Source organism: Rhyacophila brunnea, unplaced genomic scaffold, assembly GCF_057557595.1.
Source record: "Rhyacophila brunnea isolate RB1 unplaced genomic scaffold, BYU_Rbru_1.0 scaffold_21, whole genome shotgun sequence".
In the NCBI taxonomy this organism is placed as follows: domain Eukaryota; kingdom Metazoa; phylum Arthropoda; class Insecta; order Trichoptera; family Rhyacophilidae; genus Rhyacophila; species Rhyacophila brunnea.
Window position 1 is genome coordinate 15,775,414 of NW_028232871.1, and position 21,775 is coordinate 15,797,188.

General features: G+C 36.7%; 1 protein-coding gene across 1 annotated transcript in view; it reads left to right on the top strand.

Moving 5' to 3' along the window:
- Akt (AKT serine/threonine protein kinase) overlaps positions 1-7,629 on the top strand; it is a 28,568-nt gene extending 20,939 nt beyond the window's left edge. The window contains exons 7-9 of the mRNA XM_085949212.1: positions 955-1,023; positions 1,351-1,584; positions 5,248-7,629. Of these exons, the coding sequence (XP_085805338.1) occupies positions 955-1,023; positions 1,351-1,584; positions 5,248-5,481 (537 nt within the window). The 3' untranslated portion in view covers positions 5,482-7,629. The remainder of the gene's footprint in view (positions 1-954; positions 1,024-1,350; positions 1,585-5,247) is intronic.
- The last annotated feature ends 14,146 nt before the right edge of the window (positions 7,630-21,775 follow it).

Sequence of the window (21,775 nt, forward strand, 5' to 3'; positions counted from 1 at the left end):
CAATTGATTTCAAGTATAGGTAAATCATTCTACAGTGGCACCATAGGCGATTCGCGCGAGTATTGAATTGCTTGCGACAATGCCTGTTTCAATGCAAGCAAACAATACCACTACAACCGCAAGCCGCATTTGCCGTACCCATGGTGCCACTGTAAAACGATTTACCTATAGCTGTGTGGTTTCTCACAGTACCAGTCTATGAAATTACTGACAGCTTATATATGACGTATTAGGCCAATTAATGAATCAGGAATTTTTTCTCATTGACTACAGTCTACTTAGAAACAGTTAAAGCTTAATTTGTAGCTATGGACGTTGATAATTATTTCGAGTTACAAATTGATCTTCAGAACGATCTATTGATAACTATGTAGCCCAAAACAGCTGTCAACATCTTTAACTCGTAAATAATTTGTTTCTAAATCATTGTACATGATAAGTTTTAACATTGTATATAAATGCTAGTAAGTACAATCAATTATAATGTTTCACAAGAGGATGCATAGTGTGTTATTATTGTATTCATTTAATTTTAGTTGTTATTACCGGTCGGTAGGTGGTGATTGCTAAAAACAATTTATAAAATTAATACTATCTACTTAAGAAATCTCAGTCGTTAAAACTGATTCATTATAGAATGGTATGAGATTCTTATGAATTAAAATATTAATTGCTATGTACATAGTTGCCTATAATGCCTAATGAGCTGGAGTACATTTTGAGTCTAGTTTGGCAAAGGGCTCACTACTTTTTTAGCAATCTGGTCTCATAGACTACACACTGTTAAGTGAGCATCTTGTAAAAACTTTAATGTATAATGAAAGTAGTGTAGTAGTAGTTGTGAAACAATCACAAAATGAGGTATATATCGAACCCGAATGCCTGAATGATAAGTGAGTACCCTACGCACTGTGCGAACATGATAAACTAATGTTCTTTTAATAATTTTTACAGGTTTTAGAAGATAATGACTATGGACGGGCGGTGGATTGGTGGGGTGTCGGTGTTGTCATGTATGAAATGGTAAGTATATTCCAAAAAAAAACGTTGGTTTTACACCTAGTGCTGCAATCTCTTTTTAAATTTATTATAGTACAAAATCTCAAGGGGAAAAAATTAAATAATTTGTTCCTCACCTCAATTAAAATTTTGTAAGATTGTTAAATTTTTCTCTGATTACATGGCTTAATGCGTAATTTGTAAACTTTAAAGTTATTTATTTCTAAATTATGAATTATGAGGGTTGACACCGTTTATCCCGTCCCCCCTAATGAACTCTCATTGTTTTCGGTTGATCTTGTAATGGCCTCGATTCCACTCGGTTAGTAAAATAATGTTTGCGATTGTCAGGTGTGCGGGCGGTTACCGTTCTACAACAAAGACCATGAGGTGCTGTTCACGCTGATCGTGACAGAGGAGGTCCGCTTCCCGCGCTCCCTGTCGAAGGCGGCGCGGGACCTGCTGACGGGTCTGTTGGCGAAGAGTCCGCAGCAGCGTCTGGGCGGGGGGCAGGAGGACGCCAAGGAGATTATGAACCACTATTTCTTCAGCACCATCAACTGGCACGACCTTGACCTCAAGAAGGTGTGTATTCCTTATTGTCTTTTCCCAATTGTGCGAGAGACGGTGGCTATCGAGTTTTTTTGAAAATTTGTTATGAGCAGAATAAAGAGTAAAATGAATTATCATGACCACTCCTAATCGGAAGTTATATTAATAGTTTGTTACGAGGAATGGTTTTTAGCCATTCACATGAGTCAATCGGTCCTTGCATTGGATAAAACTTATATTGAAAAAACAACATGCATTTTTTGCCGACTGTGGAATCGAACCTGCGGCTTCAAAGACGTGTTTCATCAATTGGGCTACCGTGGATGCAAAAGAGTATGAAGTCTATTGAACTTTCAGTATTGCAACACTCAATGACGATTCCAGAATGTTTTAATATGGTTGATTTCGTAACTTATGAAAATGGTAGGCACCACTGAATACGGTGTTTGTAATAAAATACAATTGGCGACCTGCTTTTGATGTTCCTTTGCTGCGGTTACTTATTTACGTATCGATATTTGGCAATGAGTCCAGTGTGCCTATATGGATATATATTTACAAAAATTACATTGCTGTATGCACCGAAGGGCCCGTTAGAATTAAATACCTACACCCTCATGTTACTGGTTCAGCTGACATTGTGTGTTTTTTTACAATATGTGTGTAATAGTATGTATGTGTTGTATGCGTGAAATTGCTTGCAGCCTTTTTTTGATTGTGTCTATAGTGTCAGTCTGGTTAAGGGGCTTAATTTAAATCGATCTTTACGCAAAAATCACTAATCATCAGAGAATATTAAGCATTCATATTTTTAAAATGTTAATTTCATCATAGTTTTTAATCAAACCTGTGCAAGTACGTACTGATAACTTGGGTGGATTTTGTAGCAAACATACTATTGATATATATACGGGTATATTATTATTATAACCCAATTCAAATTGAACATAGGTTGATACTCAAATACTATTATAGTATGTTTATGATTTCGAGAAAATAATACGATGGTATAATTAATCCATATCAATTATTTGAAAACATTACATTCGCACTTTGCACAAAATTACAAACACATTCGAAGTTTGCCGCACACGTACAGACCACGTGATATTTGTTTACGCAAAATCGTCGCTTTTCAAAATGGCGAATTTGATTACCAGATTTTACTGCGATGAATCAGCATGTTCCTTTTTGTCTTTTTTTATTCGTAGGTTTGTTTACTATGTACACCGAGAAATTTCCATTTATAAACTCGGAAACGATTTTTACAGAAGAGTTTTGGAATATAATGCAACCAAAACTGGAAAAAATTCTATCATGGGTGTTGACTTCCTGAATTAGCTAACCCCAGGTCCATGCCACTACGTGAACCACAGTGGATATTAAGCCATTTCCACACTGGCAACCTCATTAAATTTTACGACACTTACCATAATTGCTTAAGAAATTTTACGATAATCATCATAATTATCGTAAAATCTAACGAGGTTGCCAGCAAATTAACTTGTTGCCAGTGTGGACCCGGCATTAGATGCACAAAACTTAAATAATATATATTATAAATAAAAATTTAAAATTATAAATATATATGATTTATGTCTTCGACAGCCCTGATGAAATAAATGTGAAATATGAGTCGGATCAGTCATAGAGCAAATTTATTAACACAAACAACTTTGACATGACCTTTTTATATTAACTAGTAGACCAGATATTATGGACCACATGTTAAAAAATCATATTTTCAATTCTCAAGGCCAATTCTTTAGAACGTCCTCTTAAGCAAGCGGGTAATAGATTTTAAATATATACCTACAGACAGATTTTGTTTGGCAAATTATATCATTTTTGTAGAATATAAAATAATGAGGTTAAATACGTTAATGACAATTAAAAATTAGTTTACTTATGAATGTGGGCTTTAAATGAAGCCTAGCATGAAGAGCGGTATGACTTTATTTTCACTACATATTATTTAACATATATTATGTATGAATATTAGTAGTCTGTCTTCTATAAGCTGGCGTGCCGGTTTCCCCCCGCTTCAGCATCCATCTCGTTCCCTCCCATTGAAAACTTGCAACAGTTGAACGTGATGGCATAATGCTTTCCGAGTGACGTGTACGCCAGTTTATAGAATACAGACTCTAGTATGTTTTTTTTTTGTGGAATTTCAATGTCAAGGTGTAAGGGCCACTTGACATTAAAATTCCAGGAAGAAAATTAAATGGAGTGTTGAATTTTACATGTCATGTTGTATGGTATATTACCTATATTGCTTTTTTTGTATTACTAATGTATTTTCTTCGCTACTATAAGTGTTATTTTGATAAACACTTCCAAGAATCTCTGATAGATATAACAGATATGGCGTATTTATACGGTATCTATATTTCAATAAATGATAATTTAATCAAAATTATGAATGTGGCATCGAAAAATAGGACAGTAGAATACATTGTCTTACTATTATAGGCATGCTCCATATGGATAGATGGAGTGAAGCCTTACTATCATATAGCCAGTATGTAATGTAATGGACAAAACCGGGGATCAGATTGAATTGTACTTGAAAAAGCGGAGGAGTTTGTGTAGTTCCATTGATCACTGCCGAGGTAAAGCTATAATATGGCTATACTGCTGTGAATGTAGCCTTTTTAACTTGGCGACGCACAACATAGGTACACGTGTTCGCAATGTATGATTGATCAGGGTGTTGTGATCCGGTTTCTGCTACTTTCATGCAGTAGTCATGCTTGTCAGAATAATATAACTATTACTAGATACATTGTTATATTACCTACCAACATATTATATACATTATACCTAACCTACATAATATTTACTCTCACAACCATACACAATTATGTATTGTATTTTGTCTATGGACACCAGTCCTACCGACTGAATTAAGTTACCTGTTATTAAGAATCTTAACGTTCAAATATATTATGATCACGTTATGTGCTGTCACAGTAAGCTGCCGCTATGGGAGAAATGTGTGTAGGTAATGTCGTTTTTCTTGGTATTTAAAATGTTATCAGACTGATGCTCCCATCCCGTAGCACATTTTGAACCTTTAAATGAACATTGTCAGTTAGCAAAATCTGCCGAAATCACCAGAACAACAATGAGGTCACCTCCTCATGCGTACCGCACTGCATCGACACCCGCATGAACAATGAACGTTTTTTTTATCATTTTCTACATGCCTACACATTTTTGACTCATCGCATGTTTTTTGTTTTTAGCAGTTACTATGTATTTTCTATAGGAATGTTTATTATCTATGGATGCCATATCGCAAGTAATTTTAACGCACACATACGTAGAAACTGTTACAATTAATTGTAATTAGCATGAATAATGAATAATAATTCAAAATAATAATACATTAGAGTTAGCACTCTCCATTATTGAATTTATAGAGATAGTGATCGATCAAAATATTCTGCGGAATGACGAATCATAGACTAAATTTGTCACCGTGAAAGCATGTGACAGTACGCGACGTGCATCATAATGTGTATGAACCTTTACAGACTGACCATTATGAGCTGTTTTTACTTTTACCGTTTATAAAACAAACACAAAAGTTTAATTTATTGGATTGTGGACTTATCGGCATATTTGCTATCTATTTCCTCTTGTGTGTTGTATAGTGAAACGGTGATGTAACGTTGTATTTTGTTTCAGATCCCGCCTCCCTTCAAGCCCCAGGTGAGTTCGGAGACGGACACCAGATACTTTGACTCAGAGTTCACGGGCGAGAGCGTGGAGTTGACCCCTCCCGAGTCGGGCGGCGGCCCCCTGGACCACATCCAGGAGGAGCCCTACTTCCCGCAATTTTCGTACCAGGACATGGCCTGCACCCTGGGCAGCTCGGCGCACATCTCCTCCGCCTCCTCCCACACCATGCATCACAACTAGACTCTTAACCTTACTCTGTGAGTGACATTACGCCGGACCCACGGACGTGTGAAGTGCGTCATTCGTTACGGATAGTTTTGTGCAATGCTACGAGTGAGAGTGCGCGCATACCCACGGGGTCCTTATATCGGAATATTAATTAACTAGCGTAGCAGTATATATACATTATGTATCACCATTACTTTGGTATTTTTCTTTTGTTCGTTTGGTACGGGGCCGAAACACGGTTGCTGGGGTTTGTCTGTATTTAACCGCGCTGCTTTTTTACGTGTGTGCGGAGTTGTTTACTTTAGTTTCATTTGCGGACACTCTTTTCTTTCTCTTCTATAAGACTACCTTCGGAGTAGCCGCGCGTTCAGTTGCGGCGTCTGCGATGAAATCACTCGAATCATATTTTTGTCTCACTTCTTTTCATCTACCTTTGAGATATTTCCCCCGCGCCGCGACTGAATGCGGCTACTCTACCTCGAGTAAGGTGCGACCCGTATGTGAAATATTTAAATGTTATGTATATTAACCGATCGGAACTTGTGTCGTCGACACGCGGGTCGTACTTTATTAAAGGTCTACGATTGTTATTTGTAATTTGTAAACCGACATATAATGTACAATTATTTATATATTTTGTTTGTTCATTTGATTGATTGAAGATGACAATGTCTAAATGAGATTCTAAAATTTCGTTAATTATAACTGTATTACGTAAAAAAATGCTTTATATATCCGATTTATATAACGAACATTGTACTCTCACATTTTTGAGATGTCTCATCACTATTAGTAAAGTCAATAGTCAATATTGCATAGGAAAGACGACCTATTACATACTGTATGACATTAGCTCAGTTTATTAACTCGGCAATATTTTTATATTGAACTGAAAATTGACCGAGTTTGAAAACATTTCATAATATTCCAATCCAATAGTGGCGCAATTTGATGTATTTATGATTTTTTAAATGAATATTTTGATTTTTAGATATCATCGATTGACTTGTTTTAATGATAAATTGTCGATGATGTAGTTTATTGACATTTTTTTAGATATGCCACTATTGAATTGAAGACAAATAGTAATTTTATCATAAATCAAATAAAGCCTTATTATGCTGCCGTTAAGTTTTGACTGGAATTCATTTGTAAAATGATACTTTGCTAATTTTTTGACTTGTGACACTATTGAATCGCAGGTTAATATTAATCATTCCAAATAATTTAAATTAATTAACCGAACAATGGAATAATTTATTTCAAAATTTATAGGATCGGAGTTAATTTCAGAGGTATCTAATTGATTGTAGATATTTTTAATGCCATGTAACTGTAATAACTGAAAACAACCCAACTGTAGATTCTTTGGAATGAAAAATATATCCTGGATTCACTAAATTTAGTTGTAAAAAGGATTTGTATGCAAATTGCATTGCATTTTATTTTAAAGAAATGTCCGCAAGTTTGTCACTATGTATTTATAATATAACAATCTTATTTACATTTTGATAAGAGTTATCGTTGTCCTTTAGTTGCAGATCTAAATAGCACTGCAAGCAATAGTGTCACAATTCCAAATATATACAGAATTTGAAAAATATAGTTAAAAAATTTGATAACTGTTAGTTGATATATTCAATACAGTATTGTTTGCGGTTGTGACAGTATTGTTTCCGATGCGTGGATATATGTCCATTTTGCCTAATATTATAAACAATTGTGTTCCAATAAATGACTACCATTGACGAGGAAACAGTGGCCTATTAGCTCAAGTATGTTTTTGTGGGATTTTTTTTTATTTTCACATTATAAAAATAAAAATTACATACATAGAAGGTTATCTCTTAACACGCATTGTATATATAAAATAAAATAATTATTATGTTGGGATAATTATTATGAATCCACGCACCAAGCGGTTGGTAAAAAATATATTTTTACCGAATTTCAAATTCGATAAGTTAATAATTGGTTAATGTAAACCCGAGCTCAGATTCTAATTAAACTTTCAAAAGATAAATTACCATTTTTGTTCTTAGGCGAAATATATGGGCCTCCACAGAACGGAGGTTATCTATCTGAACAGGCATCATTTTACGCATAACAGTTGTTAACCATTCTCTCAACGCATTGTGTTCATGATTCAAACAGTTTTTGAAAAAAAAAACATGTGAATTTGATTCAGCTGCGGGATTCGAACCCATGGCTTTAGACTCTAGAGGTTGGTATTGTATTTGGTTCCAACATATTACATCAACTGTTCCTTTTTGGTGTTAGCATTACAACCGTTGACTTATTAATGGACACCCCATTTTTAAAAATACAAAGGTCCTCGTAAACATGAATACGGGTGAATGTGGTTGAAAAATTTACTCAACCTACATTACAATATGTGTGCATATTGCAAATCCCCGTTTATGACTAGCATAACAGCTTACAAATCCATATTGTATATTGCAGAGAAGATCAATTTTAACTTATTTAATAATACAATTAAAAGTGAGTTAGGAATGAAGTACATATTTATCTTTTGACTGAAAGTTTGTAAATGAGAAGTGTGTGTTTTCATAGCGTTTATAGCGGAGGGTGTGCGTGTTATCAAGGATAATCTTAATCTCTACATTTAGCTCGAAACACACACAGTTACCAACCTCGTGATTTGCAAGGGTTAGAGTGATTCAGCAGCAGTTTAAAAAAAAATGAATGCGATGTTGCCATATTACAAACCGTATTCTAACTGTCAACCCATCCGGTCTTTCGTATAGTTGTGAATTTAGGATGTGAGCTCGGGTATCAAAGCTTCGTAATACATACCGATGACACCATTTTGCGGCATTTGCATCCGATCAATATCCGCGACACCGTATTTTGAAATGTATTTTTTGCTACATTTATACGAATATTTATATATATATATATTATAATAATATAATATAAATCTAATATTGTAAGAACATTTAAAAATAAAAACAACCCATTTATACATTATTATTTATGCATACACAGATTGTATGAAGAAGTATACTCTAAGATATTTTGTGTTTCCCAAAAATATGTGTTTATAATTTACATACATGAATTGGTATACTATAAGAATACATGAAATGAGTCCAGTTTCTTAAATTGAGAATGAATAATGTGTTGGGGCCACATATTAATGGTTACATGTAAATTGTACGTAAAACATTTCACCGTGGAACAGTTTGCCGTGATCTTTCTATCAGAAAAAGATGACTGTATACTATACGGTCTTCTATTTTATTAGATTCAATATGAAAATTAATTTAATTTTCATAGCTGATTTTGACAAAATTCATGGATTCAAGAATGAAAACCTAACCTGACCTAACAAATAATCCGGTTTATCGGCTATTTTCAAAATTTGTTTGCTGCTGGTTTCCTGTAAAGTGTAAATTGACAAGAACCGTGTTTTATTTAGACATGAATTTTATGTCAGTACTACACGACCCAAAGAGGTTGGACGGTCTTTAATATACAGCCATACATTTCCGATACTACATTTCACGGTGAAGTGTAGTACGGCAAACTTGCATACCTACAAGTTTCCCGACACGCATATTACTACAACTAACATATTATTATGTTGCACTCAAACTAAACAGTGGCCGACTTAGGAATTGCATGTGCCATTTGTCAAAATAATTCAAGCAAATACTGTACTGTAGTTTGTTTATTCAAATAATGTAGTTTGTTTATTCATATGTAAAATTAAATCTGTCTCCAAAAGGAAGAGGGAGATATGTCTAAAATAACTACTTTACAGGAGGAGTCAAAAGAAGAATTTGTTTTGGACGACTTTGTTTGGGAACTCCTATTTCTGTATGAAATTTAGTAATTGAGTCTATTGGAAGCAAAGGTAACAAAATCCCGTGTAGTCTTATTGGATTTTGTTGCGTTCTGTTCCAATAGCCACATATATTTAATTAATGGTTTATTTGGTATATTCAACATATTTTTCAAATTTTCATATACATATTTCTGTGCGTGAAAGGACAATGGAGATAAGTTGAATATGCCAAATGAACCTTAATATATATATGCATATGTGAGAAAAAGGATGGGTCCAATCAACGCCTCTGAATTACTAAGTTCCCCATGAAAACATTGAAAACAAAGAAAAAGGCAAGTCGATTCTGCTGTATTATTAAACTTCTCACAGTAATATAGAAGTTCCCATATAACATGGTCCAAAAATCAATCTTCTTTCGCCTCTCCTGATGAGTGATTTCAGACTTCTGGCTTTTTCCTTTCGCACACAGATATAATACTATATTGGTTGGAATTATTTACTTTGACAGCTGTCTCTTTGTTTCTCAATTCTGACACTATTTAGTATATAACAGTGTACACATTTCAAGTCTTAAGTAAACACTGAGATTGTTAAGCCAAAAGGACAATTCGAAATAGTAATTTTATATTGTATTCTTCACATATTTTTCACAACTTCTTTCTTTCACCCTGTCACGCCAGAGCATTGGAGCATAGGGCAAGCACAAGTTCGTGCCACTTTCTCCGGTCCATCGCCAAATTTCGCGCCTCCCGCCATGCCAGACCTGTAACGCGTAGATCACTTTTGTAGCACCTTTGCTGGGTGAGAGAGGGCCGGGCACGGTGACGGAACCTTTGGGGCTATGCCACAAAGGTACGAAGTACTCGCTCTCTGGCAGTATCCGGAACACATGTCCCAGCCACGTAAAGCGTCTCTTCTTGATGATTCACAACTATCTCTAACAAAAAATAGTCATAAATTTGTCACGGAATAAGTCTTGCAGACGCACTTTTGGGACATTAAAGATGAAATACGATAGAAACAGTCTAATTTCAAATATAAATAATTTTCACCAAAATGTCCCTAATTTTGGCTTAGCACTCAATATTATAAATGACAATAATTAAGCCCTTCTACAGAAAAAGTGCATTATCAGGATAATGGTAGTTTTCGGTAAATGGGTTCCGATGAGTCATTACATTTGTCTCATTTTTTTTCTTTTTCCGACTATGTCCGATCCTAATAAGATCATATGGGCTTCCACAGGGTGGAGTTTTATATTAACAGATTTTGTTTTTACGAAAAATGGATGTCAGCCACTAGCTCAACCTATTAGGTCCATACCCTGACTCACACACATATTGAAAAACAATATGTGTACTTGCCAGACCCAGGATTCGAACCTGGGACTTACGGCGCCATAGGACGACGTTTATACTACATACCAGCCAAAAATAATTATTATATAATATATAATAAAAAGAACAACTGTCACTAGGAGTCTTAAAGTGTATATGATTTTTCAGCTGGCATGTCATGTTTAAACACTTATCGTATAATGAAGATTTCAGGATGACACCACTTTTCCGGAGAGGGGCTCAATTAATAGTTTACATATTTTTGGGAGATTCAAATTTGTCAATTATTGGTTTTAGAAGGAAGGATTGATGAAGTGGGGGGGGGCACGGTTTCTACCGAATTTAAAAATTAATAACAACATAAATGCATTCAAATGTTGTACCGGGGGGTACTGTCAGGAATTATGAATTATTTTCATACCTGACAGAACAAATAATATTGTTGTTTAATACAATATCGATTGATTTTTTAATATACCTATTAACTTCCTATTTATTTATATGCATTGTGAGGATCTTGGAATATAAGATAATTTACATCGCAATCCATGGTGTAGGAATCCATTATAAACAATTATTGCTGTAATGGAGCGAACACATTATCATCACGCTATGTGCTGCTGGCACGGCAAGCTTGATTTACGGGAATAAAGTGTGAAGTCATCACGTACATTTGGAACCAAAACTATTATTGTCAGCTAATAAAATCTGCTGAACTGGCCAGACCCAATATTGAGGTCACCTCACATGTAAGACACTACGTCACCAACCAGAGTTTGAACTTTTTTTTTATTTTTTGCAGGCCTACACATTTGTGATTTGGTCTATGTATTTTCTGATAGATTATTATCTATGACTAGTGTGTATGTATATTATCTATGGTCTGCCGGTTCGGTTCTGTTCAAAATATTATTTATGATTTGACATACGCACACGGGAAGTTTTTCGAATTAATTGAAATTACCATTAATCATGAATGATAATTCAAAATATCAAATGTAAAGCTTTGTTCTCACCTTACTTATCAAATTTATTTTTTAATAATACTATATAATATGGGAATATTATTTTCGAAGTTATCGTCTCCAGTAAGATATCGAAAATGTCAATAATTTTGGTTTGGGTAATTGACAGTTTATCTACCGATCGAGAATTGTTTTTGGTAAAAATAATTAGATATCACTATAAAATGTTTATTAGCCTAGAAATTGCCTTATGTAATTTTGGCTGCTAATAATTGCTTGACCCGGTGCTTCTCGTTTTCTGTTAATTTATGTCATGCTCTTTTTGTTTATTTTATTCTGTTGATCGATATCTGCAATAGCATATACATAACGGTTTCCATTTCCTCTTCGCAATCTGAAGAACTACTCGAGTCGGCACTGTAATTGAATTTATGGAGATAGTGATCATTCAAAATAATGTGCGGAATGATGAAACCGTAGACTAAATTTATCAGCATGACAGCACGTGACATGATCGTAATGTGTTCGCCCCATAAGAACCAAATTTGTGTTAATTATAAAATTGCTTTTGACAGCTGTTTCAGGCTGCTTAATTTACAACTGTTTAAATTAATATGCGCAGTCACTGTTGTAAATAAGTAACCATGAGATGCGTACATGAATCATTTATTTCGCTATATAAGACACATACACAGGTGTAACAAAAAATGGATACTTCATTATAACTACGTCTGCGTCAAATTTGTAATGAATTTTTACTTTTAGATATTTTAATGTATACTGGCAAAATACCACAGTAATTAACCCAAGGGAACAAGTCGACTGATGGGTACATTTACTACAGATTTAAAAAAAAATATGCAGTTTAATAATTGTATGTACATGTCTGAATGAGATTGTTCATTCAATTTAAATAAACAGATGGAGGATCCCAAAAAAAAATCATACTGAATCGTTTGCTAACATTAGTGCGCACACCGTGGGACGTGCTATTCTCATTTTTTCAAATATGAGAGCTAGCGCCACAAACAAGCGGTAACACAGTAAAATTTGTGCATCCTGCGATCGACTGATACTCCAAGCTCCATTATTATAATGAAAAATTACAGACATTGAAGATTCTGTATTGAACTCATATTTTTTTAAAAATATTAGTCTTACATATTTCCAATATCCGCTAACTCAACTCCACGGGTAAATCAATTTTTGACAAATTGTTATCTATAATTTTTAGAGCAATTTTTGAATTGTTTTTTATTCACTCAGTGTAAATTAAATCCGATTAAATAAACAGGCAGTATGTGTGTAGGATAAAAAAGAATAGACAATACAATTATTTCGTAACTATAGAGGAAGCCGATATTGGAAATAGATAACTCAAATGTTATTCGTTCCCGTTCTCACCTGAAACAAAGTCCATTCATCTTAACACTTTACCTACCGCACAAGTACCTATGTAAAGTATGTTTGCCAAATAACGCCAATGTTTGAAAACAATTAACAAATTTCAAAAGCGACATTAAATATTAATTTGACAAAATACAATATATTATGCAAAGTTTATTGCTTCGTTGTAGGTAAAGGTCATAATTAATGACTATTTATGATCAACTTTGACATTATCGCATCTATTCTATACACAAGACTGCTTTCGGCCGCTACGGCAGCTATCTGGGGTAGGTTTGTATCAAAGTATTAGCACTTATTATAACAATTCCTATAAGTTAGCTGTCAAAACTGTCTATCTCGCTTTAAAATTTAGCATAGGCAAGAGAGGTGCTGTTAAAACATAGCACTTATTGTAACAATTACATACATGCTAATACTTCAATACAAACCTACCCTTGATAGCTGCTGTAGCGGCCGAAAGCAGTCTTGTGTATAGATAGATGCGCATGGCCACTGTTAAGTGACTCCCCTGCTGCTGCATAGCTATGTTTGAGTGAAAAAATGCAGTAAAACCAAATGAAATGAAATTCTAAAATGTGAAAATGTAGTTTTTCTTTTATCATGAATTTTAATCTTTAAACCAAACATTGTATACCTAATTACTTTATACAGTTTAGCCATGCCATTTTGGCGAGAGCGGTACATAGGTAAAGTGTTAATATAGATAATATATTTATTATTAAGTTATAATGATTTCTGTTCCAAACTTTTTGTAACGTCGGTGACTCGATTTGTTCCAAACTTGTAGAAAGTGTATAATTTTGATAATAATTGTTTGTGGGTTTGAAGGTGTACTAAGTACTTGTTAAATACGCGAGATCAAAGCGATACTGATGTGTTTGTAACCAAATTTGATTTGATGGACATAACGAGATTGAAGTATTTTCTCTCCAAAAAATATACGATTATCTTGTTTATTTAAAATTTACTATGCATAGCATAAATTGATTAGGTTACGATTAATATTATTGATAAAAAAATATATTGAGAAGGCAGAATCACGTCTCGTTCTCTTTCAAAAACCAATTATGCATTTCGACATAGAGAAGTGATCGATACGACAACATGTAAATATGTGTACAACTATTATTGTATGAACGAAGTTATGTTTATTTTTGACAATTAAATGATTGAGAATGATATACTATTATGTTTTATTCAAATGATAAATCCCTTGTCATACCGACCCTTTTCCCATTGTCGGTACAGAACTCCGACGTGACTCCTAAATCGCGCCTAGTTTCAAATCCCCCAAAAACAGTTTTTGAAAATTTTTGAGTTAGATATGTATTTAGATGAATGTTTTTATTACCTATGTGATGGCCCAAAGTTTGAACTTTAAAAAACGCCAAAAACCGTCAATATGTATGATAAAAAATTAGGGTAAATTTCAAAACCCGCTAAAATGGTTGGGTGTGCTTTTCATATTCCCCTAAAATGGATAAGCCAATCCAGTGGTTACAGGTTTGAGTCCCGTCGGATGTATTTAAAAAAAAAAAAAAGGTTTTTCTGGTAGGTATATATATCTGAGGCGTTTTTAAATTATGTATATTCAATAAATTTTATATTGATAATTTTAGTTACTTTGACTATTTTTTAAAGAAATACATTTTTAACTTGTATCAAACACATTAGTTTTGTCCAATAAAAATAACCACGAAACGCCTTGGCCATTTCTTTGTGCATCGCTATGATATGTAAAGTTTCAGAACCCCCTAAAATCATACGTTTTAACTTCAATATCCCCTAAAATGATAGGTATGTTTCAAAGTCAAATTGAAAATCATTTGATTTTTAATTTATTCTCTTAGTGAAATAGGTAGGGTAAAAGTTAGTAAAAGAAATTTATCAGAATACTCTTCAGGATGTACGAATTAAATAATAAATACATAATGTTCACAGATTTAATAGATATGAGTTTTTCTCAAATCGATCGTTTTAGGGGGTTTTGAAACTAGGTGCTTCATATCACTTCTGAGAGGATTTTGAAGGCAGTATTCAGAAGATCTTATATCTATGTGTAAAATAAGGTCAGCTTGTGAGGAATTGTCTTAGGGCTTTAAACATTCTACGTTGTATTTCAATTTATTTATTATCAAATAATAAGTAAATAAAATTTAATATATTATCAAATTATAAGTTTAAGACGTTCACAACATGACATGAAACATTATTATAAAGAAGAGAAAAAAGCAATAAAAATGAAAATATAAAAAGAGAACATAATATAAACATACAAAAGCAATGACAATACTGACAATACAATTATACATCTATAGAAGTTCAAAGAAGTAGACCGAGTTTGTTAAGGAAGCCGTATTTAAAGAATTTATAAAATAGCATCCACCTAAACTCACCCTCTCGCAAGTGGAATATATCAACACCCGAAATAATTTGGTTGAACATAGTTATCGCCCTCCCAATTGGCATTACCAGTGGCAGGTTGATTCTGCACCTTGGGAGAATAAACAACTGATGTTCTCTATTTCTAAGATCATCAGGTTATCAGGGACATACAGGTTAACACTGTCCAGAATAGCAGAGTTTTCATTTATACGTCGTATAAGTCGAAAAAAATACGTAGCTAAATAAATATCTCTTCTAAATTGCAGACTGCAGTATGTAAGTATACCTAAGAGAAAGTCAGTTGGATAAAGCCATGGATGGTATCCATACAACCTCATGTAAAGGAGTCTCAAGAATTTCTTCTGAACCCTCAACCATAAGGCTATAAGTACTTCAACTAATGCGGTGCCCAAACAATAGACCCACTCTCGAGCCTACTTCGAACTAAAGAATTAAACAAAAGTTTTAATACTGTAACATCCGAAAAAACACGGGAAGTACGCATGACGAAGCCCTTGTTACAAATGGTAACTATATGGCTAATAAATGTCAGTTTACTCTCAGACGTAATGCCAAGGTCCCTTACAGATGATATTCGTGACAGAACTCTGCCATGCATCGAGTATTGGAAAAACAACACTTTTGAGGCTCTGGTAAACGACAAATGATTGCATTTATCAATATTGAAGTCCAGTTTGTTACGCCTACCCCAATCTAATATATTATCTATATCGAGTTGGAGCTGACGACAATCGTCCAAGGTGACAACCTCCAAAAAGAGTTTCAAGTCATCAGCAAACAACAAAAACATAGCATTTTTTATAACCAATCATCATCATCAGGGGCGCGACAACCCGGTGTGGGTCCTGGCCTCCTCCAACAGCTCCCTCCACCTGTCCCTATCCAGTGTGGCCGCTTTCCAATTTGGTACACCCAGAATACGGCAGTCACTGGCAGCTCCATCCAACCAGCGAATCTTTGGCCTCCCTCTTCTTCTACGTCCTATTGGATTGCTGGACATCACCCTCTTTGCCGGTTCATTGTCATTCATACGGTGCACATGACCTAGCCATCGCAGTCTCTCAATCTTAATTGATTGAACTGCGCTGCAATCTTCGTACAGCCCGTAGAGCTCAGCATTATATCTTCTCCTCCAATTGATGCCATCCCTGATCGGTCCATATATTCGTCGGAGAATTTTTCTTTCAAAGATGTTCAGGGCTCGTTCATTTCGCAGAGTTAATGTCCAGGTTTCCGATGCGTAGGTGAGCACTGGCTTTACAAGTGTCTTGTAAATAGTGCTTTTAGTTCAGCGAGATAGTATGCGGGACTTAAAATGTCTTAACAGGCCAAAGTAGCATTTATTCGCAGACATGATTCTCTTGTTGATTTCTTCTGTAATATCATTATGTCGAGTTACAAGAGATCCAAGGTATATGAAACTTTTTATAACCAATGCTATGTCATTTATAAAAATCGTGAACATTGAAGTTAATCCCTCCAGACCAAAACCCGCCACGCACCACACCCGGTCTTAATCGAGCGTATCACGTGGCCCTACATTGGCGATGTGAAGCATCTAGTTAAGTTTTAGGCCGGGAATGCCCTAGGAGAAGATACCCAGGACTAAGGTTGCTACGCTCAAAGTGAGCTCTGACTGAGTTTAAAGTTACTTTCTAATGCAAAGTGCCGGGGAGAGAAGAGCACAGGGAAATTATAAATTATGAAAATAAAAATGATTCTAGTGTATATAAAACAAAATAATGAAGCTAATCATACGGACAGCAAACATTATGTGAAGAGATCTTCACGCCCGCAGTAAAACGCCGAATTTTTTAAAAATGCAAGATAATTGGCCTTAGTAGCAACCAAGTCGGACGGCCCGATGGGCCCAACAGCTGGTTGGACTGACCTGAGCATCTCCTCCCGTTCGGAGCACATTCTAAGACACTCCCAGAGGATGTGGTTGGCATCCTTAATCTCCCCTCCGCATGGACATGTCGGACGGCTTACAAGTCCAAGCTCAAAGAGCTTGCCAGTGAACCCACCGTGTCCAGTCACAAATTGACTGGTCTGATGGTCAGGAGTTATATATTTGGTTATCTCCAATCGCCATTGAATATTTGGAGAAAATATATATGTGTGCCGGTTCTCGGTTGATTCATCCCATCGTCGCTGCCAGGTCTTCCACGCCGCGTCAAGCGTCATGAGACGTATTGTCCGCTTCAACGAGGTTACTTTTTCAGCAACAAGCCGAGGAGGCGGGGCTAGGTGAAAGTCACCAAAAACGGCCTCCTCGCCTTTGAAGAGCATCGTCGATGCGCCGCTGACCTGTATGTGCAGATCTAGTGGGAGAATGCCGGCCAGGACCGGGAGCGCGGCCGTAAAAGTTGTTCGGTAGGCCTTGGTATGGAAAGCAGCGCGCTGCGCTGTGCGCTTAAAAGAGTGCGTTTAAGTTTGACACTTTTCGGGATACGCAAGTACCACGCACTAACAGCGTAGGCGGCGATCCCCATATAAATGGCGCCATAGGCAATCTTAAGTGCCGTTACTTTTAAGCCCCATCCATCACCAGCCATACGGCCAACCCTCTGGAAGGCCCTCCCATCCTTAGGGTAAAGGCATGGTGATGGAAATTTAACATACCTAGTGTCCATTTTGACGCCTAGGTAGGTGACGATCTTTGACACTTTCACTCTCGTGTCACGTTTAGTTTAGTCGTCCCGGTCCTTTCAGGACAATAGCTTCTGTCTTGGCGAAAGATAGTCTGCTTACTTTACGCCTCAATTGACTTTAAGGCTTCGCCGACGGCACTCTCAATCGCCCTGCTGTCGGCCTCCACCAACAGCAGCGCATCGTCAGCGTAGGCGATGACAGTGCAATCGGTTGGAAGCAGGATCCTAAGGAGATCGTCGAAGAGCACGTTCCAGAAGAGGGGCCCGAGGACAGAGCCCTGGGGGCAGCCCATGCTGGTGCGCCTCTCTATTGTGGTAGAACCAACACGAAACTCGATCGATCTATTCGCGAAATAACTCTGAATCGACGCGAATAAATTTCCTCGTAGTCTCTTAAGCCGAAGCTTTTGAAGTATAAGAGGCCAGGATGCACTATAAACGCACCTGCAATGTCCAGGAAAACTCCTAGGACGTATTTACGGCGAGAATTTTCAGCGATGGCAATCACATTTCTTATGGCTTCTGTCGTTGATTTGCCTCTTATGAATCCAAATTGCTTATCAGAAAGCGGCGCATGCTCTTCCAGGTGGGCTTCAATCCTGTAGCACAAAAGTTTCTCCAGCACCTTACCGAGAGCCGGCAAGAGTGTTAGATGACGGTAGGCTTTGGGGCTTGACGGTTCTCGACCGCCGGCTTTGGGGATTACCTTCAGTAAGCCCCGTTTCCAGCAGTCGGGGAACGTGCCGCTCTTGATGCAGTCACTAAAAAGTTTGGTAATTTCTGGCGCGGCGATGGCTCATGTGCGTTTGACAAGTATATTGTCAATGCAATCCGGGCCTGGGACCTTGCCAACAATCAACGTTCTAATGATGCGATTGATCTCCTGTTCATAGGGCAACGATGAATGGTCCGTGTCGATAGGAAGAGAAGCCTCAAAGCGGACCATACTCATGGTGGCATCGTCCTTGGACTCATCATCCAGGGGGATGAGTGCCTCGAGCTGGACCGCAGCCGTTTCAGACTCGGTACTGGTGTATCCGCCACCTGGTTTCTCGATACCGCACAGGAGGCTCGTCGGTCTGAGACCAAGCTTTAATGCACGGTATGGAGGACCCCAAGGGTCCGAACCCCCCTCGACGGTGACGAAGTTCCTCCAGTAGTCCTTCTTGGCTTGAGTAATTGCTTTCTTGTAGTTGTATCGGGCGGACTTAGCCATGGATGCAAGAAGATCAATAGAGGCAGGTGGTTGCTTGAGTCGGCACACACGTTGATGGACCTTGCGTGCTTTCCTGAAAAAGTCGCGCAGGTTCAAAACGTGCTGCGTCCACCACGGCGACTGGCTGGGTGGCTTGGGCTTGCAGCATCCGAGTGAAGCTTTGGCTGCTCCGGTGATGTCTGCAGTCAGTCGTGAAGCGGCCGAGTGCAGGTCCGGAAAACGGTATCTCGAAGTCCTATCAAGCTTTTTGGAGAGCGCCTTTTCAAACTTTTCCCAATTCCCGTCACGCGTTCTGAAACGCGTGAAGGGATAGGGTATACGTCAGACACGCCATCGTGCGTGAAAATCGTGAACAGCAACGGCCCTAAGTTTGAGCCCTGAGGGACACCAGAAAATACGAAAAAGATCTTTGACTGATAAAGGCCCGATACGTACTGCTGACGATTCCTAAAATAACTACCGAACAAATCGAGAAATCGATCCGACAACCCGATTAGTTGGAGTTTTCCCATCAAGATGTCATGGTCGACTCTATCAAACGCTTTCGAGAAGTCATTATAGGAACAGTCAACCTGGAGGCCTCTATCCAGCGCCGACGACACATAATCAGTGAATACCATCAGGTTGGTTTCCGTTGATCGGCCTGCTCTAAATCCATGCTGTTCATATATATATATAATATATATATAAAAGAAAGTCGGGTTAGTTACACCATTTATAACTCGAGAACGGCTGGACCGATTTTCACGATCTTTGATTTTTTGGATTTGTCTTAGCCCCGAATAGCAGAATAACTATTAAAACATCGAATAAATCACGGAAAAATTAAATTATGAAGAAAATTAATTTTCTCATACATTTTGACATTTTGAACAATGAACTCGCGCATTCGAAAAGAAAAGAAAATCACAAAAAATTAAATCCGTATACAACGCCATCTCTGATACATGACAGAAACAATAAACAAGAAACAAACAAACAAAAGAAAGTATGAACATGGCGTTTTTGACAGTTGATTCAGTTCAGCCTCAGATAATACTGAAAAACTTTGTTGTAGACAAATAATAGCGATTTTGATCGTGATTTTCAAACTATAAGTTGCCTTCAAAAATGTTCACTTTGTGAGATTATCAAATTTGTGAATGTGCGCGTATCGATAATTGCTTCATTATGTAATTTTGAATTGTGTGATTAATTTTCCAGTGTTATTTACAATGCCGCGAGCCAGAAGATCTAATCTATCTATCTATATAAAACAAAGTTGGGTTAATTTTTTAAATTTATTTTATAACTCAAAAACGGCTATACCGATTTTTATGATCTTTAATTTGTTGGATTTGTCTCCGACCTGAATAGCAAAATAACTATTAAAACATCGGAAAAATTCACGGAAAAAGAAATTATGAAGAACATTCATTTTCTTATACATTTCGTATGGAACGGCTTCTTTGATGATGTCTATTGATGATATAGAACTAATTGACTGGTTACGATGAATTTTTTTTTGTTCGTCTCGGCCTCGAAAAGCTTTCTCGCGTATTGGAAAAGTAAGAAAATCACAAAAAAAATCCGTATACACCGCCATCTCTGATACATAAGTATTGCAATTCAGTAAAGTACATCAAATACATCTGCAAATATGTCACCAAAGGCAGCGATATTGTGGTTTTTGGCGTTCAAACTCCCAATACCAACGATGAAATCACGCACTATAAAGTTTGTCGACATGTGAGCTGCAATGAAGCAATTTGGCGTATTTTCTCAATCCCCATTCATGACCGTCATCCCACTGCTGTACATATTTGGCGGTGCATCTGGAGAATGGTCAACGAGTTTATTTTAATGCATCGAATGTTGCTCAACGTTCTGTAACACCTCCAGCGACAACATTGACCAGTTTCTTTTCAATTTGTCAAAGCGATCCGTTTGCACGAACGTTTTTCTACTCTGAGATGCCACGTTATTACACTTGGAACGCTTCATTGAAGAAATTTCAACGTCGGAAGCAAGGCGATGCGGTTCCTGATCATCCGGATGTGCATTCTAATGATGCTCTTGGTCGCATTTACACAGTTCATCCGATGAATGACGAATGCTTCTACTTGCGGTTGTTGATGGTAAATGTTCGTGGGCCGACATCATTTGAATCACTTTGAACTGTCAATGGTGTAGTGTGTCCAACATTTCGTGCTGCATGTCAACAGCTCAATTTGCTTGAAAACGATATTCATTGGGACATGAAAAAAGCAATTGTTTCTGCATCTTCAAGTCAGATACGCACATTATTTTCTATCATTATTTCGACATGCTTCCCATCAAATCCACCTGAACTGTGGAACAAGTACAAGGATGACATGTCAGAAGACATTTTACATCAAATTCGTGTCAGTTCAGAGAATCCCGATCTCGAAGTGAATGAGGAGATACATAACCAGGCTTTGCTTTTGATCGAAGACATGTGTTATCTCATGTGCGGCAGTTTGTTAGTCAAGTTAGGAATGCCA